Here is a 24,301-nt window from a genome sequence, read left to right as displayed (position 1 = left end):
GTTTTGTTTTTTAGGTTTTTTTTACTTTTAGGTTAAGGGGTATATGTGCAGGGTTTTTATATAGGTAAATTGTGTGTCGCGGGGGTTGTTGTACAGATTATTTCTTCACCCAGGTAATAAGCATGGTACTCGATAGGTAGTTTTTTGATCCCCACAGCACTATTTATAAAGCTGAAAAATTAGAAATATTTCAAATATTTAAAAGGGATGGACAAATAACCAAACAAATTGTTCAGGAAAACATATACAATGTGAAGGGAACAAATACAAAAATATATATTGGAAGGTCACACACCAAAGTTATGACAGCTGCCTCTAGAGGGGAGAAAGTGAGACAAAATAATGGAAGCAGGGAATTTTGTTTGTATTATTGTCTCTGATATTTATATATGTCTGTGAATGTATACACACACACATACACGTACATCTTAGACCAAAGAAAGACACATTTAATATTTGTTAATTGCACGTAGTAGGTACGTAGGTTTACAGATGCTCCTTGACTTATGATCAGATAATCAATAAACCTATTGTAAATGGAAAATACTGTAAGTGAAAAAAGGGTGTTTTATACATGCGATGGGATGTCAAAACACACAACACAATATCCAAAACATGCTGGCAACACAGTACTAGAGTATTGTTTGCTTGCCTCATGATCTGATCACATTACCCTCGTGGTTGCATGGCAGACTGGGAGCTTCAGTTCACTGCCATACCCAGCATCACGAGAGTATCCTATACATACTGCTAACCCAGGAAAAGATCAAAATGCTAAGTACAGTTTCTACTGAATGTGTATTGCTTCAGCACCATCAAAAGTGGAAAAGTCTTAAGTTAAAAAAATCGCAAGTTGGGGACCACCTGTACATTACATCATTCTCTGTACTCCTTCTCTCTCCCTTTTTTTTTTAACTTAAAAAGAAGAACATCAAGATACAATATCCCAAATTATGCACATAAATTTCTCTAGTTAATGATGTCTAGGGGAAAAAAAAAAAAAAAAACAGTGAATTTGCTTTAACACGTTGTGTCAACCCACAAGTCTAGCGAAATACTCAAAAGGAAATTATCATATAATTTGCCTTGTGATATTTTGAGGTTGTATATACATTAATGATTATATCTTAAGTATTCTGGGACTGGGACTTCCTACTAAAATAATTGGATTTTTTTAAGAAATTTAGTCTATAAAAGCTAACATTGTAGCAAATAATTTATATCATTAGTGTTACTTGCTTTTGCATTAAATTCCTCCACCTGGAATATTTACATGCAGTGGTAACCATTACATCCTTAAATATACAGGATATTTGACTTTTAAGTGCTTAATTTCAAAATAACATTTTGAAGCAAATATTTTCAAATTATCCTATGAAGATACAGTAAAATGGAATTTTTATAATACAAATTAAATCCTCTACACTAAAGCATACGACATGGGAATTAGCAAAACTTTACTTCCTCTTAACAAAAACAAAAGAGAGAAAGAGAAAGAAAAAGACTATATTTCCCAATAATCTTTGTATTAGTCCATTTTCACGCTGCTGATAAAGACATGCCCGAGACTGGGCAATTTACAAAAGAAAGAGTTTTATTGGACGTATAGCTCCACATGGCTGGGGAGGCCTCATAATCATGGTGGAAGGCAAGGAAGAGCAAGTCACATCTTAACATGGAATGGCAGCAGGCAAAGAGAGCTTGTGCAGAGAAACTCCCATTTTTTTAAAACCATCAGATCTCATAAGACCCATTCACTATCACGAGAAGAACATGGGAAAGACTCGCCCCCATGATTCAATCATCTCCCACCAGGTCCCTTCCACAACACGTGGAAATTACGGGAGCTACAAGATGAGATTTGGGTGGGGACACACAGCCAAGCCATATTAATCTTCAACCTCAAATTTTATGGAAAATAGCAGGAAAATGATGGGTTTAGAATCAGAAGTATCAAGTTCAACTAACCTTTGCTAAAAAGAAACTATATAATCTTGAGACATTCCTTTCACTCCATTAACATTTACTAAACTGCATATAACCAATGAGGAATATGCCAAGCCACTGAAGAAACATCTTCGTAAACTACTTCCAATTTTTTGGAAATCAATGCTCAGTGTAACTCTTAACTCTCACATTTCTCCAGTACCACATACGGTGTGCCGGTTAGGAGGCTTGCATTCCTTGCACTCCTTCCTTTTCTCAAACAGCCAGGGATATGAATTCACATAGAGGAATAAATACGAGCAGAGTCCATCACAAGTAAAATAACCAGTAAGCACTGACCATTACTGCACAAGACCTCTTCAGAAACCTTTCAGTTAGGTACAAAAGCAGCATAAAAGACACATTAACTGCACAAAGGAAGAGGTCAAAGAAGGCTGTGCAGGGTAGCACCAGCAAAAGGTTCATCCATTAAACAATTTCCCAGACAGATAAAGGGGTTAGGTAAAGAGCCTTCTAAGCCAAGGGCATTCTAAGCCAAGGGCATTCTAAGCCAACGTGATGTACAAAACAGAGAGATGAGCTTGTAAATGGTGTGTTCAAAGAACTAAAGAACTATAAGAACTGCAGTGAGTGCTTCCACCCTCTAAAGGACAAGTGAGAAGTAACGGGGCAGAAGGTTCCAATAGGTCCTTAACAATACAAATATTCTGTCTTGCTAACTTCCTGGGCAAGAAGTTAATCCTGCTCTACCTTCTATCACATAACAGTTATTTAAATCATACCTCCATTACTACACTTGGAGCCATTTGGGTGCAGACACTGTGTCTAATTCATCTTTGTATCCTTTAGAGCATTTACTACGGTTGTTTCAAAAGACATGTCTCTCTAGGCACTACGTGCCAAGAACTACAATGCCACAAAGATAAATAAGACATAGTCCTTGTCCTTGTCTTAACTTCTCTAGGCTTCAGTTCTCCCACCTGAGAAATGAAGAGGTTGAACCAAATGATGGATGAACTCTTTTCCAGCTCTAAAATTCTAAGAGTCAAAAACTCAAAGCAGGAACACAGGTATCAGACAACAAAAATAAACTGTGACTGATGGAGTGAAAAAACCTAAGAAGGAGTGAATTAAAGGAGCAGGATTAAAGGCAGAGGCCAGAGAAGAACAGGGGGCAGTATCACAGACGTAACCAAGGCAATATGAGAAAAGGAAAGTACAAGCAGAACGCAAGCCCCTAAGCAGCAGACTATACGTGATACTGATGAACTGTGAAAGTTAGTGGGTACGGACATACAGTTAGATAAAGGAGTAAGTTCTGGTGTTTGATAGCATAGTAGGGTGACTATAGTTAACAATAATTTATCGTATATTTCAAAATAGCTAGATTTGAAATGTTCCCAACACAAAGAAATGGCAAATGTTTGAGGTGATAGAGATCCTAAATACCCTGATTTGATCATTACACATTGTATGCATATATTAAGTATGTAAAATTATTACATATTACATAAATATTACATAAGTATGTAAAATTATTATGTAGCAATTTAATTTTAATTAACAAAAAAAGTTACACTAAAAATTGGTTCAAGAAGAATTATAAATGGCTTATTAAGAAGGCTCTTCAATCTAATAAATGTTGGAAAAATCTGCCATCTAGTGGCTTAAAACTCCTTAAAACCAAGGAAGGAATCTGTCCAATGACCAGTGTACTGAAGGCATACAACCAGTAATAAAGAAAAAGAAAGAAAATACTCCCCATATCCCAAAATTTAAAACTTCTTAGACCACACTTGGCAAAGTAAGGGCTCAAAAAATGTCACCTATTACTTCACAGCTAGAAGACATAACTCTTGGGAAAACTGAAATGTTCTCAATATTAATTCATTGTAGCATATACTAAACATTCTTTACTACAAAAATCCTGCTAACTCAATATTTTAAATTCTGCTTCTCCTTATTTATTAAGGTACTTATAAGAAGAAAGCATATATAATCATGACACTTTACATTATCAGTTCTCAGATATAACATAAGCCTCAGAATCACCTAAAAGGCTTGTTAAAATAGATTACTGGGCCACCACTCTGGAGCATCTGAATCAGGAAGTCTGGCATAGACTCCAATAATTTGCATTTCTTTATATTCTTTTTTAATTTTTGAGACTGGGTCTCACTCTGTCACCCAAGCTGGAGTGCAGTGGTGGCACAATCACAGCCCACTGCAGTGTACCTCCCAGGTTCAAGTGATCTTCGCACCCTCAGCCTCCCAAGTAGATCGGAATACGGGCACATGCGCGCCTGGCTAATTTTTTTCTTTTTTTAAACTTTTGTAGAGACAAGGATCTCCCTACGTAGCCCAGGCTGGTCTCAAACTCCTAGGTGCAAAGGACCTTCCTGCCTTGGCCTCCCAAAGTGCTGGGATTACAGGCATGAGCCACTGTATCCAGCCAAGAATTTGCATTTCTAACCATTTCCCCAGTTTTTCTGATGCTGCTGGTCAGGGACCACATTTTGAGAACCACTGCTTTACTTTGTGTTTGAATCTATTATATGATCTCTAGAAGATACACTTTACTGTAGGTCAAATTATGAAGCATCAGACTATTTAGTCAACATGTGCTTAAGAATAATCACAGAAAACTGATTATATTGAATGATTAATTATTAAAGACAAAACATGGGAATTTTTCCTGGACTTCTTAGTTCATTAATGAAATCATTCCCTGGCAATTTGATAACTGGGCATCATATTTAAAACTGCGTAGTACTCGGCTATAATTTTTTTAAATACAGTTTAGAGTTTAGAATCAAGAAGTATGGAAAGGCCAGACACAGTGACTTACATATGTAATTCCAGCACTTTGGGAGGCCCAGGCAGGAGGCTCACTTGAAGCCAGGAGTTAAAGACCAGCTTGAGCAACATGGCAAGACCCCATTGCTCCAAAAAATTAAAAAATTAGCTGGATGTTGTGACATGTGCCTGTAGTCCCAGTTACTCAGAAGGCTGAGGAGGGAGGATCGCTTGAACCCAGGAGGTAGAAAATACAGTAAGCCAAGATCACATACATCACTGCACTCAAATATGAAGGACACAGCAAGACCCTGTCTTGAAAAAAAGAACTACGAAAAAATCTACAAAAAAATACTCCTTACTTTCTACCTCCCAAACAGAACTAGACCCACACTCAGACAGATTGTTGGATGACATAAAATAGGGGCCAGAAAACATTTTGTGTAAAAGGCCAGATTATAAATATTTTAGGCTCTGTGGGACATATGGTCTCTCACAACTACTCACTTATGTCAGAGCATGAAAAAAAAAAAAAAAACAGACGATATGTAAACCAAAAAGAAGTGTGGCTATGTTCCTATAAATCTTTCTTTATAAACACTGAAATTTGAATTTCATATAATTTTCATGTATGATAAAACATTCTTTTGAGGTTTTTTTCAACAATTTAAAAAATATAAAATTTGCTTAAAAACAGGCCACATTTGGCCCACAGGCCAAAGTTTGCCAGAGAAAAGCTTACTGGGCATGGGAATCAAAGACATGAATTTACCACTGAACGGTCATGCCATCTCAGGAAAAGTTGCTTAAGCCTCCAGGAGCTTAGGTTTCTCTACATACACAATAGCAGTTATGAAACCATCTCATATTGTGATGAGTAGGATTCAGCATATATAAGTATCTGGTCATCAGTAAAGGCTCTATAAAGTTAATTTCATCTATTATAATCTTAACTTCAATTGAAGTCAATTCAATGTCAATTCAGAAAGTGTCTAAAACTTGCACGGTGCTAAGCTAGCAGTGTAGGAAATACTGTGTAATGAAATCAAGTATTCCCTGCCCTCGTGGAGTTAACAATCTTATGGCATTACTATATTATTAACTGACCGCAATCTTAACACTACCTTCTTCAACCCAGCGGGCGGAGGTGATCCTATCTTACAGCAACATCTATTCTGATTCTTTGGTCACCCTGAAGAGATGTGACCAAAGAATCACTGGCAAAATGACAGTAACACTGTAATGTCTTTTTTATTATTATTATTATTTTATTTTAGGTTTTAGGGTACATGTGCACAATGTGCAGGTTTGTTACATATGTATCCATGTGCCATGTTGGTTTGCTGCACCCATTAACACGTCATTTAGCATTAGGTGTATCTCCTAATGTTGTCCCTCCCCCCACCAAAGGACTATAAATCATGCTGCTATAAAGACGCATGCACACGTATGTTTATTGCGGCACTATTCACAATAGCAAAGACTTGGAACCAACCCAAATGTCCAACAACAATAGACTGGATTAAGAAAATGTGGCACATATACACCATGGAATACTATGCAGCCATAAAAAATGATGAGTTCATGTCCTTTGTAGGGACATGGATGAAACTGGTAACACTGTAATTTCAAAAGAAAAGTTTGGAAAAAACACCTGTTTTAGGCCTTCCATTCATACAGTTGTTCCACCTAACTCTTACATTTTAATTATTCCAAAGTCAGGCTTTCATTTATTTACTGAGAAATATTTATTGAGCACCAATTAGGTGCCAAGCCCTAGTCTAAAAGCTGAAAATAGAGCTGTAAATAACACAGATGAAGTTTCTGCCTTCATGGAACTTACATTCTAGTGTATTAGTATTGTTTTCTCTCTTTATATGCTTTGACAAAGTCAAGTATATTTAACAACTTAACTAAAATCTACTGACAAGTACTCCATGCAAAGCAGCGTGCTGCTGAGACTAATGATACAGTTCTAAGACAGGGTGTTTGGCTTTAAAAACAATGATGACATTTTGAGATATACAGAAATTCACACATGCCTAGAGTTATCTAGACCAGGGGCCAGCAAACTCCAGCCCCTCAAATCAAATTCAGCCCACCATCTATTTTTGTAAATAAAGCTTTATGGAACACAGCCACACTGTGAATTTTCTATGTTGTCATGTCCGCTTTCACACTACAAGAGGAGAGTTAAGTAGTTATAACAGAGACCATATGGCCTGCACAGTCTAAAATATTTACGATCTGCTCCTTTACAGGAAGTGTGCTGACCGTTGGCACAGAGCAAAGAAAACATGAGAGGGTGTAATAGGAAGCTAGACAGATTAAAGGCCAAACTACAAAGGGCCTTTAATACTAATCTAAGAAGTTCTATCTCTATCCCAAGGGCTAAAGGAAATCAGAGAAGGATTTGTAAGTACAGAAGTAAATGATCAGAGTTGTACTTTAAGACCTGTAATTCTTCCTGGCAACACAAATGAAAAGAAATTAGAGGAAGAGGAAACAATTTGATAAGTAAATTGGGTCAGAAGTAATGAGGGTCTGAAGTATAAGGACGCCACTAGAAATGGGGAGGAGGAGGCATACTAAAGAAGAAGAATCAACAAGGCTTGAAGATCATAAGAATGAGTTGAGAATTATCTAACATAAATCTCAAGTTTTGGCCTGCTGGAAATATTACACATCAAGATATGGGAATACATGAGAAGAAGCAGGTTTGAGGGAGGAAAATGATGAACACAGAATATAATAAGTACGAGGTACTTGTGAGCTATCCAGGAAAAGATGTTCAGTGAGTGAGTGAATAAATAGCTCTGTGGCCTAGGAGTGACTTCTGGGATGCAGACTTCAAAGATATTACATATGCATTCAAGTGGTTAAAAACCATTAGGTCTGGATAAGGCTGCCTATAAAAATATATAGAGTAGGTAAGGGAAAAAAATATGGCCAAAAGATTCCATTAAAACACCATGAGGATTAATAACCAAGTTTAATGTAGAAGCAATATGCAGTTGACTCTCGAATATCACAGGGTTACGGGTGCCAACCCCCAAGCAGGCTAAATCTATGTATAACTTTTGACTGCCCCAAAACTTAACTACCAATAGGCTAATGTTGACCCAAGCCTTACTGATAACAAAAACAGTCTATTAACACGTTTTATATTTATTACATACTATATTCTTAGAGTAAAGTAAGCTAATGAAAATATTATTACTAAAGATCATAAGATTAAATACATTTACAGTACTGTACTGTATTTATCAATACTGTATGTTTACATAGTCTGTTTACAAGATCGATCATCTGTCTGAAAGGGTGCGCACCACAGCTGCAGATTCAACCTATGGCGCATATCGAGCAATTCACCTTTTTCTTGTCATGTCATGACTTTTCCCTGCTTCCTGGGAGCACTTCCAGCATCACTAGTGGCACTTCGTATGGGTCCCATGACATTATTCAAGGTTTACAGTACTGCACTAAACACGATGAAAAATACAAGAGAACCTCGAGAGATTACTTTTTACTATGATACGCAATTTCCTGGAGAGACTAACTGCTCACTTGGAGATGATCAGCATCATGAAACATTTTAAGTGGATATTTGCAACACTTGAGCTCACTGCAATAGCAACAGGAGGTGGCTACAAAATTATTACCGTAGTACAGTATTACCACAGCTAATTTATGCAGTTATTATTTAATACTACATCTTTATGATTGTTTACATTTCTCTTGACTGTGAATGTTGCCATACATGGTCTGTAAGTATAAGTTTTGATAAATGTTAATGTTTTATAGTAGATTTGTATATATCATATGGTAATAGAAGAGAATTGTATCTGCATATATTTTATGCATTCATGACATATATAACGTTTTCTTAATATCTTTGATACTTCCAAGGTATGTGGTTCATCTGCAAGTTTCTTCAAATTGTTGCAAATCTTCAAAAAAAAATTCTAATATATTTATTGAAAAAAATCTGTGTATAAGTGGACCCATGCAGTCGAACCCTGAGTTGTTCAAGGATCAGTTGTACAGTCAGCCTCCCATATCCATGGGTTCTGCATACATGGATTCAACCAACCACAGATGAAAAATATTCAGGAAAAAAAAATGGATGGTTGCATCTGTACTGAACATGTATAGACTTTTTTCTTGTCATTCTCTAAACAATATAGTATGACAACTATTTATAGAGCCTTTACATTGGATGAGGTATTACAAGTAATCTAGAGATGATGTGAAATACATGGGAGAATATGCATAGATTATATGCAAATACTATGCCACTTCACATCAGCGACTTGAGCATTTGTGGATTTTGGTATCCACAAGGGGTCCTAGAACCAAGCCTCCACAGATACCAAGGAATGACTGTGCAAAAATAAATTGTATTTCTATAGGCCAGGCGCAGTGGCTCATGCCTGTAATCCCAACACTTTGCGAAGCCAAGATGGGCAAATCACCGGAGGTTAGGAGTTCGAGACCAGCCTGGCCAACTTGGTGAACCACTGTCTCTACTAAAAATACAAAAATTAGCTGGGCGTGGTGGTAGACGCCTGTAATCCCAGCAACTTGAGAAGCTGAGGCAGGAGAATCACTTGAACCGGGAAGACAGAGGTTGCAGTGAGCCGAGATCACACCACTGCACTCCAGCCTGGGGAATAGAGTGAGATTCTGTCTCTAAATAAATAAATAAACAAACAAACAAACAAACAAACTGTATTTCTATCTACTAGCAAGGAACACTGAAAAAAGGTAACTAAAGTAGGAAATATATCTCAAACTTCAGACACTAGTGTACCTCTTTCAAATGATATTTTGGCATATTAAAGGTATCATTTACATCATCTTTTTATTTGTTCATTTATTTAAAGTTAGCACATAAGAGCTAAATAACTGTGCTTTATCATAACTACTACTCTCTGTGACACCACAGATTTTTTACACAAATTAAATTAAAAACATTTGTGCATGTAAAATGTAAAGCCATCATGCTGCCATATTTGGGAGACATGTGGTGAATGGAAAAAGATAAAATAATACCTGAAATGGAGTGACTTCCTGGCTGCCAAGATGATGGCGGTGGTTCCTAACTGTGCTATGGGGTGCAAGATGCCCCACACAGGTTTTTCAGAGGCAGATATTCTTGAGTAAATGTGATAATATAGATTGTGTGCCTACACTTATTACATGTCCCAGTTCAAACTGGGGTAGGGGTGGGGGGAGAGTTAGCAGCATCATATAAGCATCATATATGTGGTTTTGCAAAATATATATATACAAACATTCTCTAGCTATAAATACATATAAAGAACAAATACATGTGTCAATTAGAAGATTCTTGGCAAAAGGTATTTAAGTATAAAGTTCTACTGGCAAGGCTCTCCTTACTGTAGACATGGAAAATCTAGGTACTTCAGCTAAATGTCAATACTGTAACACTACTTTTGCTGTCTGTGCTTACTAAACAAACTTCTGATTACACTTGGGATTCCCACATAGGTCTATCAAGACAAGTGTCCTGGTCCATGTTTTAGTTTTCAAAATAAAATATTAAATCGGCTCATTGACGCTTTTTTCTTTACATCGATCTTCTGAGCTATGTTAGCCCCTAAGTGTGATATCCTCTCTGCAGGTTGACAAATTCAGTTTTCTGGGTCTTCGAAGTTTTCTGGATTAGGGTAAACTCACTAAAGAGAAAACTGTTTCTCTCTGAGCATCAAATCTTGATGGCATGAACTTGTGTTTTACTCATGTTTGTCACCCCTACCTGCAGCAAGTGCCTTAGCAGTCTGACTGGCATGTTGTAGGCTTCCAAGGAAGTCAGAATAAACACATATGCATACACATGCCCACTCCATGCAGACAGACAAGAGAAGATGGATATCCAGTTCTGCTACTTCTACACCTGTGTCAACCATCAATCTTAGCTCCTTATGCGCCCAGTTTTTTAGGCAGTTACAATCAATGGAAGGGAGATGGCAACTAAACGAAATTTATTGCTATCCCTCATTAGGGCAACTTCAAAGCAAGGAAGATATCCTAGTCATTATCCCACTGATCCTGTTAAATCTCCCAGAGCTTAGCACGAGGATTTTTAACTGGAGGGGAGGACACCTGATCAAGCCTTTGAGGGTAGGACCTAGGTATGCATTTTTTTTTCTTAATTCTCAATAGCTAATTCTGCTGTCCATACCTTGTTAAGAGCCATTGGCCTGGCACAGAATGTCAATAAAAGTACTAATGAATAAATTAACTTGGAGTTCTTGGACATTCTTGCCTGTTTCCTTCCCTCAACCCAGAGCTGATGCTAAAGAACATCAGATGAAGACTTAATTCCCTCTTGATCCTTAGGGTGGATTTAAGCAACTCCACTGCAGAAACACAATATATTCAGCATCTACCTATATGGCTGATTCCACATCTACCTTTTATCCAGATTTAAATGACTGTCCAGGTTCTGAAACCATATTTCCAATTTCCATCCCAATACCAGCAATTTAATTTTTGAAGTCTTGCTCAAACTGGTTCTCCCAGGAAAAGTAAGTCTTGTCTCTGAAGCCTGCTGTTGCCTGCCAGGTATCCCTGACAATGAATCTTTCCACAATGCCTGCTGTTAAACTCTCCACCACAATTTTCCTCTGTCAAATGTTACATAGTAATCTATACTGACCCTCCTTGGTGCTTGAAGAACTATGGTCTGTGCCCAGTACAGTGCCAGAAAAGTGTGGTCCAGAAAGAGTAAATGACTTGCTTTGAGATTACACAGCTAGAAAGTAGGACAACCAAGAACAGAATTCAGGGTTCCTGTCTCCTAATCCAGTACACACTCTATTAAACAATATTTTTAAATTTTTCTATAGATATAGAACCAACTGTAGTAGTGGTTACATAACTCTATACATTTAGTAAAAATCAATGAGTTATATATTGAAAATCAATGTCAAAGGGTCATCAAGGAATTTGAACATGAGTGGCTTTTCAAAAGTACAGCTTCTCCCAAGAAAGTAGGCACGTTCTCTGCCTTTTGAATTTGTTGAAATGTAAATTAGGGTCTACAAGTAGTTACCTTCAAACACTAATTACCTTTTTGTAGCTATCAAGGAAATGTTGGAAATACAACAAAACCAGATGTTGCTTATAAAAATTTTCAACAAAATTGAAAACAAAAATAGGAACAAAATCATAAAAATTAAAAAGTTATATACTACTGAAAGCAGTAAGTGCCACTTAAAAATCTATACATAAAGTCTTCAATTTGAACCTAACTCATTAAGTGTTAATTTGGGACTGTATGATTCCCAGATAGAGTGTAAACTCCTAGAGGGCAGGTACTACATTTGAATCTCCACCAGCAAGCATAGTACCCACCGTGAGCAAAAAGCTTAATGCGTCTCCTCTAACAATGCAGAGATCAGAGAATCTTCTCAGCCAGAATTAGGCTATAATCTATGCTAAAACCAACAGAGCAAAAAGAACAATAAGAATAGAAAAAAATATGGCAGCGAGGTGTTGGGGTAGGTTGAAGAAAGGAAGCAAGACTGGAATGAGATAGTCTGCGTGTTTAAGGAGGATAAAATACATTCATTAGGCTGTGAGTTAGGACATATAAAAAAGAAAATAGTCAAAATCAGCATATTCATAGAGCTTACCCCAAAGCTTCTCAATTAATTTTTGTTTCATATTACCAAATTTACCACCTCAGTTTCTCTTCTTCAACAATGCTCCCAACATTAGGCAAAACGATGAATTTCATAAAACCCTGAGTTTGTATATTACCAATTTATCCAAATTCAACTCTGGCTGATTTACTTCACATTTATAAAATCTTTGTGGATGATAAACATCACAGGCCCACATTACTAGAATAACTGAAAATAAATAAAAATGTGATGAATAGTTTAGCTTCTTTCATTTAAAAAAAAAGACCACATAATGGAAAATATAAACAAGCTAGCAAAATTTTTGTCATGCACAACAGGCCACTTACACATACTCCTTGCTTTACAACAATCTTCATTCAGAAACAGTAATGCAGTCATCCATCTCCAAACTGACTGCCACCAAGAGATGCATATGATCGTACAACCAACAAAAGGCCCTCTTTCTGTGGTTTGATAATATATTAAACTTTCCAGACGTTCTTATTTAAATGAAGACTGCCCCTCAAAACTACCCTCAATTGCTTAGATCCTGAGTCAAAAAGTAAACGTCTTAAAAATAGTAAGTATAATCTGACTTAAAAGAAATTTATCCCACAATAACTATTCAGTGTGTAATCATTTCAACCCTACGGTCCAACTTACCTTCCTGAAATAATGCCAGGAAAAAAGACATCAAATATTGACTTTTGTAACAAATCAAGAGAGTGGAGTAGTCAGTATGGAATAAACAATCAAACAAAAACTGTCCAGCATTAAGATATAAAATACCCTTCTTTTAAAAGGGAAGAGAGAAAAAAAACACACAGAAATGTGGGGTATGAAGAAGAATACAAAATAGAAAAGGAGAAAAAAGGAAAAGTCAAAAGAAAGAAACATAAATTTTCTTCTCTACTCAAAAGATAAGAGTTACTTATTCAAGGTGCCCTCAGAGCCAGAGCTCATATACTATTCGTTGTGGCTTTTACAAAGGTATACACTACATATTCCTTGCCTTCAAGTATCCGATAGTCTAATTGGAGATAGGGGATATGTGTACATCTGTTTGTACTACCATAACAAAATACCTGTGACTGAGTAATTTATGAAGAACAGAAATCTATTTTCTCACAGTTCTGAAGACTGGGAAGTTCAAGATCAAGGCGCAGTGAGGTTGGTTGTCTGGTGGGAGCTGCTCTCCACTTCTAAAATGGCACCTTGTTGCTGCATCTGCCAGAGGGAAGGAACACTGTGTCCTCACATGGCAGAAGGCGGAAAGACAACGCATGGAGCCTCTTCTATTAGGGCCTTAAACCCACTCATGAGGGAGGAGTCCTAACGGCCTCATGATGTCTTAAAGGCCTCATCTCTTAATGCCATCGCATTGGCCATTAAGTTTCAACACATGGATTGTGGAGGGCAGATGTTCAAACTATAGCAGGATATATTCATCAAAATAGAAAAAAATTAACAATAAAATGTGGTGTATTTAAATAGTGCCCAAACTGTGGTACAAACACAGAACAGCAGTTACATATAAGATAATGAGTAGGTCCTTGTTACGTGTGGCATGAACCAGTAACTGATCATCTAAGAGTCATCCAGCCTCTAGTATCTCCCTATGGAATCAACATTCTTCAAAACACAAATGATCATATTTCCTCAGCTCAAAAATTTGCATCCCCTAAAGAATAAGTTGCCTCTTACCACTCCCAATTAATGGGCCTCAACCTGCCCTTCCCATGTCCTATCTCCCACCATCATTATCACCTCCCTTGCCCTCAGACACACACTCTACAGTGTCAGCCAAGCTATACCACTTACAATTTCCCAAAACTACACCATGACTTCTTTTCCCTTGCCACTATTAACATTGTCGCTTTGTCCAGAATGTCCATCATATCCGGATTGTATCCATTCACCAAAGCAAGTCCAAGTGCTACCTGCCATGCTTCCCTGCTCCTTCAAGCAAGTAGTAGCTCCTTTATTTGGACCCCCACATCACTGTATCTGCATCCCTTTAAGGCGCTTATTTTCTAGCTTGCATTCTAGTTTACATATATAGATTTTTAATATATTTTATATATATGAAATATGTACATTTACATATATAAATAACATTAATATATCTATATGTATATAATATATAATATATTTTTATATATTATATATGTTTAGATATGTAAATGTATATATATATATATATATATATATATACACACACACACACGTAGAGCATGCAGAGAAAGAAATGTATTTTAGACATTAGTAAAATATATATGCATACACTGGCCGGGCATGGTGGCTCGCGCTTGTAATCCCAACACTTTGGGAGGCCGAGGCGGGAGGATGACCTGAGGTCAGGAGTTCAAGACCAGCCTGGCCAACACTGTCTCTACAAAAATACAAAAATTAGCCGGACCTGATGGCAAGTGCCTGTAATCCCAGCTACTCAGGAGGCTAAGGCAGAAGAATCACTTGAACTGGGGAGGCAGAAGTTGCAGTGAGCTGAGATCTTGCCATTGCACTTTAGCCTGGGCAACGGAGTGAGACTCCATCTCAAAAAATATATATATATATATATTATATATCTATAAATACACTTATATATTATTTCCTATCTAAGAATATGAGATCTTAGGTCAGAATTGCTCTCCATCTTTACATCTCCCCCAACCTGTAACATGGTGCATTCCACAGAGCAAGTCACAATAAATAAGAGAGTCATGGAAAGTAGGCCAGATAAAGATAGAATGGACTTTCCACCTCATCAGTCTTCCTAATACCAACAACTTCTGCAACTGAACACATATGCTTTTTAAGAAACATATTTGAAAAGTATATATATATGTGCTGAGGAAGTGAGGTATTAATAACTACACTTTAAAACAACAAAATTGGCAAGGCGTGGTGGCTCATGCCTGTAATCCCAGCACTTTGAGAGACTGAGGCGGGTAGATTGCTTGAGCTCAGGAGTGCGAGATCAGCCTGGGCAACGTGGATTTTGGAGAGCCCTATCTCTCCAAAATCAACAGCCAGGTGTGGTGGTGTGCGCCTGTAGTCCCAGCTACTTGAGAGGCTGAAGTGGGAGGATCACTTGAGCCCAGGAGGTTGAGGCTACAGTAAGCCAAAATCACACACTGGACTCCAGCGTGGGTGACAGAGCGAGACCCTCTCTCAAATAAATAAATAAAATAAAACCAAAAAATCAAGTTGAACTAAACCCAAAAAGACTTTAAAGGAGGAAACCCTGCTTAAACAATAAAACGGGATCCCAAAGGAAATGTTAACAGAAACAAGAGGTCACCCTCAACAGAAATCAAACTAGCAATCAGAGTGCCATAGGTACTGTATATGCAGTATCAAGGCTTGGCAAAATTTCACAACAAAGAACTGAGCATGTCACAGCAAAACAAATTCTATCCCATTTCTAATAGCAAAATTTAAATTCAAGACAATGTGAAGCTAGGCACAGAAAATACAAGATCTAACATATAAACCACTGAAAGGCCAGTCTTTATATAATAATTTGACAAAAATAAAATCAAAATGGCATGATTTTATTATTGTAATGTGTTTATTTTATAATTAAGTGTTTTGTTATAATAAATTGTGTAATTATTTGCACATATATAATTACATTCAATATTATAAAATGTAAAGACCTCTAACCTCACATATAAACATTCAATTATATCCAAAATAAAGCAGAGTTCTATTATTTCAGATTACCTACTGTAGTTAATATTTTTAAATTTTTAAATATTTTTAGTTAGCCAGATTTTTGAAACTGACTGTCAAACTTCTTAAGGATAAACAACTAACCCTTAAACACAGGAGCCACACATATCAAAAGGATATAAAGTTAACAGTATTATATTTATTCAATACTAAATAATAACTTTACCTATCATTTCCTGAATACCTATACTATGTGCTGAATATTTAACCCTCAAAACACCTTGGGGCTCATTAAATATTCATTTCAACTCCCTTTTCTCTTTTCTTAAGAAAGATTTTTAAAAGAACTAAACAGAACTTCTATAAATGAAAAATATAACGATAAAATCTAAAATTATGATAACTAATTTAAAAATGAGATGCGGCACTAAAGAATTAGTAAAATAGGAAATATACTGGCAAAAATTAACCAGAATATAGATTTTTTCAAAATAAAATCATATGTATCAATAATTTACTAGTTATAAAAGATCTCAAAAAGTGTTTCAAACTATTTTCTTCATAAGTACATGTATTTATACAGAAAAAATTAAAATAATATTTTACTTCTCTTTTTTCCACAAAAACAAAGTGGGGGGAAAAGGAGAGAGTGAAAAAAATTAAAGGTCATTCTAGGAGACTCTACATCTAGATAACAGAAATTCTAGAGATTCAAAAAAAAAATGAAGAGGAAATAATCCAAGATATAATTCAAAGAATTTTCCCAAAAGTGAGATTACTGACTATCCAAAGTGAAGGGCCAGCACTGTGGGTATTAATAAACCTACGCCAAGTCATAACATAGTCAAATTTCAGAACACTGCAGGGGGGAATAATTAAATCTTAGATCCCAGAGAGAAAGAGGACAAAAAGCAGAGAAAGAAAGAAACATGAATTTTATACTACAATGACATTCTCAAGAGCAACACTGTAGAAGCTAGAAGAAAATAGAACAATACCTTCAAAATTTTATGGAAAAATTATTTCCATCCTACAATTCTATCCAGTCAAATGATCAATTAAGCACATGAAGATAAAATGAAGCCATTTTCACATATGCAGGGCTCCAAAAAAGTATATTTCCCATGTACCGTTTCTCAAGAAGTTACAGGAGGTTGTGACCCACCAAAACAGTTAAATAAACCAAGAAGGAAAAAAAAAATCTAAGGAAGAGGTCATGCAACCAAAGAGAAACAGGGAAGCCATCTTCTGGATAACGGTGAAGTAAAATTCCAAGACAATAGCTATGTGGCAGGTGTTAAATCGACAATGGAGTAGAACAGAAAGTTCTGAGATCTCCATCCATGGCCATACCACCCTGAACGCACCTGATCTCGCATGATCTCAGAAGAAAGTTCTGAGACCTCTTCTAGATGATCAAACAGCACACCTAAAAGGAGGTTTACACTATGGGGGTGAGTTTAGGGGAAAGTCTGTGATAAGTACATTTCAAAACATGGCGAATTAAAAAGAATTATTAACTACAAGGAGAATAAATAAGTAAGAAGTTACCAGGTGGGTCTTACTATAGCACACAAGGCCCTGCATGATTCAGCACTCACCACCCTCTCTTTGACCTCACCCTATTACTCTGTGTCACTATCTGCTTCAGCCTAACTGGCTTCATTGCTGTTCCTAGAAAATGCCAAGCACACTTCCAACTCAGGGCTTTTGCTTTGGCTATTCCTGCTGCATAGAATACTCTTCCCCCAGATACCTAAAAACTAGTAATACCCTCACCTATTGCAAGTCTTTGCACAAATGTCACTTCCTCAATGAGGGTAATGTGGCCACCATATTTCAAACTAGAATTTGCACCCTACTCTTCTACCCTTCCACTCTCCATCTCTGATTATTTTTTCCCATAATACTTAGCTCTTCACATACTTTATATTCATTGTTTGTTGTCTGTCACTCCCTCGAAAAGTTCCACGAGGAAGATATACCCTAAGCACCTGGAACAGTATGTGGCACAGAGTAGGAAATCAGTAAATGCTTGTTAAATGAATAAATAAAAATGCAAAATCATTGAAATCATGAAATACTACACAAGCTTCTTGTCTTACCTATAAGTATCATCTACATAGCCATAATAACAATCATACTATAGGCCGGGCAAGGTGGCTCACGCCTGTAATCCCAGCACTTTGGGAGGCCAAGGCGGGCAGATCACAAGGTCAGGAGATCGAAACCATCCTGGCTAACATGGTGAAACTCCATCTCTACTAAAAATACAAAAAATTAGCCGGGCATGGTGGCGGGCACCTGTAGTCCCAGCTACTCAGGAGGCTGAGGCAGGAGAATAGCATGAACCCAAGAGGCAGAGCTTGCAGTGAGCCGAGATTCCGCCACTGCACTCCAGCCTGGGCGGCACAGTGAGACTCCATCTCAAAAAAAAAAAAAACTATAAAATTATGATATAACAGGATTTAACATATGATATAACAGGAGAACTAAGTGAAAGTTCTTTGTGCATACACGTGGTAGAGTAAGAAAACTAAATATCCATCTTCCACAAAGGGAAGTAAATAAACATTGTGTAAAATTGGAATCAAGAAGTACAATGTAAGCTTTTTATTTAAATGTATGAAAACAATCAAAAGAATCAATTAAAATAGCTAAAAGTGGTTACCTTTGGAAAGCAAGAAGTTGGGTGGAGGAGTCAGTTTTTAAAACTAAACACTTGAAATTCATTATGCATATAATAGACTAAGAATTAATATCTAGATTATATAAAAATGTCAACAACAAACTCCCTATCAAAAGAAAAGAAACAAAACCAGCATTTCACAGACAAGAAAACATGAATGGCCAATAACATATGAAAAGCTACTCAGCTTCATCAGTAACCAGGGATGTACAAATTAAAACCAGAGTGACATGTTCTTTTACACCTACCAAATCAGCAAACATTTAGAAGTCTCATACCATCAAGACTACTAATGAGAATGTGAAACGAGAGACACTTTCATAAGCTGCTGATGGGACTGTAAACTGGTACAAATACTCTGGAAAACATTTGACATTATCTAGTAAAGTTGAAGATGTACTAACCTGACAATCCAGCACTGGCACTCCTAGTTATATATCCCATAGAAACTTTTGGACATATATATCAGAGGAATGCATAATTATTTTTACCACAGTACTATCTTTATAACAAAAAAATTAGAAGCAAACCAAATTTTCATCTATAGGAGAATGAATAAATACGTTGCAAATTATTTGTAAAATGAAATGTCCTAAATAGTAGTTAAAAATGAATAAACTAAAGCAAGATATGCACCAAAAAGGAAGTCACGAAGTGAGACTTGTATGTCTTCTGTGTGATTCCATTTACATGAAGTCAAAACAGCAAAACTAAATATGAATGAGTGATAAAACTATAAGAGAAAGCAAGAAAATCATATACACAAAACTCAGGACAGTAATCATCTCTAGAACGGAGACGACGGGATCGGGGAAGAGCACAAGGAGGACTTCGGTGTGTGTGTGTGCGTGCGTGTGTGTGCGTGTGTGCGTGTGTGTGTGTGTTCTGGTATAAAAATTTCATAATAATAAAGTCCTGAACTAAACACAGACATATGACTGAATAGAATACAAACCTGCATACATTTCCAAAGAAAAAGACTTTTAAGTATACTGAGATTCCAAGTTAAGGACTTGTCAGTAAACAAAGAGTAAATCTCAAAATTCAAAAACTCAAGTTAGGTTTGTCTTATTCAAAATATGATACTCTTCCCATTTACGAAACCGAACATTTAGCTTGGCTATCCTATAAAACATATGTGGCTTCTGTTCTCAAATAACAAAATTAAAGGGGAGAAATCACTGGAAGTAGAAAATGCCATAAGGTTTCTAGTAAGCCTCAGTGTAGCTGCAAATACACAGCGAAGTGGCATATGTGAATGATGGGACACAGTTGCTGGAAGGAACTGTGCAACATCAGTGCAGCGGTAACTACCAAGGAAAGAAAGAAGGGAAGTAGCATCTACTGAGGCCGTTCTGTGTGAGGGCACTTTATATATAGCACTAGTTCTCTCACTAATTCTCGAGTCACATATCATACTCATCTTACGGATGAGAAAAATAAGGTCCAGGGGGTTAAAAGAGAAGAATAAATTCCTCATTGAATATTCCCAGTGCCCCATCTGGCTCAGAAGAGCTCAGTGAGCCAGATGGATAAGCATGAATAATCAGATGACAACAATATTATAGATATTAAAGATAACTATGCACAAGAGGAGGAAATTAAGAAGTCAACATAAGAATCAGAATAGTTTCTTCTATCTGAATCTATGCCAACATTTCTATGTCCACCTAATATTCCACTAAATATGAGAACAAATGGTTACTTACCTGTGACCAGGGTGGTAAATAGCTGTGTTGATTCCATGAGGATAATGACTACTGAAGCTGAAACAGTGACTTTCTTGGTAGCTCTGATTTGTTCCAACACTTAAGAAGGTAGGTAAGAAGTAAATACCATTAAACCACAATGAATATCACTAAATACCCAATAAAATGTTTAGAATTTAAAAGACAGATAATACCACATATTGCTGAGGATATAAAACAACCAGAACTCGGATATGTCACAATGAGAAGATAATTGATAAAACCACTTGGTAAAAAGTGTAGTTTTTTATAAAAATAAACTATGTCTCCCCTATGACCCAGCAATCCCACTTGAAGATATTGACCCAGGAGAAATGAAAATGTATATCCATAAAGACTTGTACAAGAATGATTGTAACAGCATTATTTGCAGTGGCCAAGAACTGGGAACAGGGTTCTATCAATAGAAGAATGGATTTTTAAAATCATGAGCTAGTCATACAATAAAATACTAATTGTCCATAAAAAGAAATAAACTAGTGATATACGTAAAAATATAAATGAATCTCAAAATATGATGAATGAAAGAAGACTTAGATAAAAGAGTACATACTACAGTCATTCCTAGGCATCCTTGGGGAACTGGATCCAGGATGCTCAGAGGATAACAAAATCTGTAAGTGTTCAAGCCCTTGATATAAAATGGCATAGTAGGCCGGGTGCAGTGGCTCACGCCTGTTATCCCAGCACTTTGGGAGGCCAAGGAGGGCAGATCACGAGGTAAGGAGATCAAGACCATCCTGACTAACACGATGAAACCCTGTCTCTACTAAAAATACAAAAAAATTAGCCAGGTTTGGTGGCGGGCACCTGCAGTCCCAGCTACTTGGGAGGCTGAGGCAGGAGAATGGCATGAACGTGGGAGGCGGAGCTTGCAGTGAGCCAAGATCACTCAACTGAACTCCAGCCTGGGCGACAGAGCAAGACTCTGTCTCAGAAATAAATAAATAAATAAAAATTAAAAAATAAAATAAAATAGCATAGTATTTTCATATAACCCACACATATCCTCCTGTATACTTTGAATAATCTCTAGGTTCCTTATAATACCAATACAATATAAATCCTATGTAAATAGTAGTTATACTACATTGTTCAGAGAATGACAAGAAAAAGTCTGTACATGTTCAATACAGACACAATTTTTGAATGTTTTCAATCCACAGTATCAAATCTACAAATGCAGAACCCACAGATACAGAGGGATGACTGTATATTATTCCATTAATGTAAATTATTAGAATAGGCAAAACTAATCTGTGATTTTTAAAAAAATTTAAACACTAGTTGTTCTGGGAGTGGGTATGGAAAGAGATGTACTGGGAAGGGGCATGAGGGAACTTTCTAGTATGATGGTAATGTTCCGTATCTTGACAGAGGTTTGAATTGCACAAATGTATGCATTTGTCATAACTCACTAGCTGGTATAATTAAGATGTATGCATTTCACTGCATGCAAATTTTACCTCAAAAGGAAGAAAAGTATAAGCAAATATTAAACTGTAATTAATAATATGCATGCTAAAGCATTTGAGTACTGGTATGTCCAACTTACTACGGAATGATTAATAGCTGGATAGAGGGGTGGATATATGAATAGAAATATGATATAGCAAGCACAGTAAAATCCTAATTGTAGAATCCAAGTGGAAGTAATGGGTGTTCACCACACCACTCGTTCAAATTCCCTATTATATTTAAAATTTTTCATAATAGACAGAAAGCAAAAAAAAGAAATACCAAAATCTGACATTAAACCAGAGAAATAAACATTATTTCAAATATGGCTTCCAAAGCACATTTTTACCTTACAAGGTAACTTCTAAGTTGTCCTCGGTAATTGATGACCAGGAGTTCTGCAGACCACTGTGCACTTGCTTTATATTCTAAAAATATCAACCCAGCAATGGCATAGCTTAAGTCACCTATAAAACTAGATGCCTACAGAAGAGGGGGAAATTAAGTTACTAAAAAAAAACTAAATAAAAGTTAACACATGCATAATTAGAGAATATCTGATACACTACACTGGCTTCAGGTACACTTTATGTAAGATAACTTCAGAATTGCCCCGTATACTCAAGAATCATGCAAGTCAGAATGCCTAGATCTAGACACCCAAATCTAGACCAGCCCTCTCAGACACAGGCTGAAACCACAGCAGCCCCTTTGAAGAAGATGTTCACCTACATAGGAAATTTCTAATCAAATTTTATGAATTTAATTAAATTTAATCAAATCGCAGAAAAAAATAAAGATAATGCCACCATTCAGCCTCAAAAAACTCCAAGAGCTTGTTTAAAGATAGAAGCTTCCAAATGTTAATTTTCACTGCCAGCAGTAGCCTGTGGTAAAAAAGTCTCCAGTTTCCATTTGCCTAATCAGCAACCTAAAGGAAACTACACATAAAATACTCACTCAGTGTTAACCTTTCTCCATTAACTAAATACCAGGCTAAACTGCTAAAGATTTGAAGGCCTGTACACCTTGGGAAGCACACAAAATAAAGTTTATCACCCATGAAGGGGATTCGAATATGCTGACCCAAAATATGCCACTTTGGCATAAGGATTATTTTGAGCGGAAGGCAACTGAGAATCAACAGATGGAGGAAAAATTTTTTGCCCTCCCCTTAACTGCCTAAACACAAGGAAAAATTTCTCTTTGTGAAAGTGCTCCTCAGTACCAGGAGGAGGAGATGGACTCATCCCTGGAAACCAGAAGTCATATCAAGATGAGTCTGTGTAAACAGACCTTATTAAAATCCCTTTCTTCCATTAATTTGTCCCATGCATTTCTTAGTCACTTTCCCACAATTTACCACCTCAAAAAGCCAAAATTCCCTTTCCTTTGTCTAGTCACATCTCAACAATTTATATCCCTTTATTAAAATGGTATATAAGGCTGGATGGGGTGGCTCACATCTGTAATCCCAACACATTGAGAGGCCAAGGTGGAAGGACCACTTGTAGCCAGGAGTCCAAGACCAGCCTGGACAACAAAGCAAGAGCCTGTCTTTATAAAAAGTTTAAAAGATTAGCCAGGTGTGGCTGCACTATGATCATTATCATTACACCACTGTGCTCCAGCCTGGGCAACAGCAAGACTCTACCTTTAAAAAAAGAAAAAATGGTATATAAGCCTGAGTCTAACCACTTCTTTGAGCTTTCACATCTTTTCTGAGAAGCTCCCTGTACATGTAAAAATATTAACATCAATAAAAACTGTACAATTTTCTCCTGTTAATTTGTCTTTTGTCAGTTTAATTTGCAGGCCCCTAGCTGCTAAATTAAGCAGGCAGAGAAAAAGTTTTTCCTCCCAATCAACCCCGAATGGTTCCTCATTATCTAGAACCACACAGTCAACACTCGATACGTGGCTAGTCCGAATTGAGACATGTCATAAATATAAAAATACACATCAAATTTCAAAGATTTAAAATCAGAGTATAAAATATCACACTAATAATGTTTTATATTGATTACATGTTGAAATAATATTTTGGATATATTGGATGATATAAAAATATAGTATTAATTTCACCTGTTTCTTGTTTTAGTTTCTCATTGTAGTTACTATTAAATAAACTTCACCTGTAGTTATTATAGATGTGACCAAATATAAAATTACATTTGAGCACACATACAGCTCATATTATATTTCTTTTAGCCAGAAGTAGTCTAGAAAACAAGAATCTAGACTCCTCAGTTTGGCTAAGATTCCCAGAATATAAGCACAACACACATTTTTAGTTTCTCCATTCATTATTTCTGAAAAAAAAAATCATT

At 36.5% G+C, this 24,301-nt stretch overlaps 1 protein-coding gene across 1 annotated transcript in view; it reads right to left on the bottom strand.

Annotated features, from left to right (window-relative positions):
- NBAS (NBAS subunit of NRZ tethering complex) overlaps nt 1–24,301 on the bottom strand; it is a 387,713-nt gene that overhangs the window by 341,388 nt on the left and 22,024 nt on the right. Inside the window, exons 8-9 of the mRNA XM_055254044.2 lie at nt 22,321–22,454; nt 20,475–20,573 (exon numbers count right to left, since the gene is read on the bottom strand). Coding sequence (XP_055110019.2) covers nt 20,475–20,573; nt 22,321–22,454 — 233 coding nt within the window. The remainder of the gene's footprint in view (nt 1–20,474; nt 20,574–22,320; nt 22,455–24,301) is intronic.

Source organism: Symphalangus syndactylus, chromosome 18, assembly GCF_028878055.3.
Source record: "Symphalangus syndactylus isolate Jambi chromosome 18, NHGRI_mSymSyn1-v2.1_pri, whole genome shotgun sequence".
In the NCBI taxonomy this organism is placed as follows: Eukaryota; Metazoa; Chordata; class Mammalia; order Primates; family Hylobatidae; genus Symphalangus; species Symphalangus syndactylus.
This window is presented reverse-complemented; position numbering and strand designations above follow the sequence as displayed.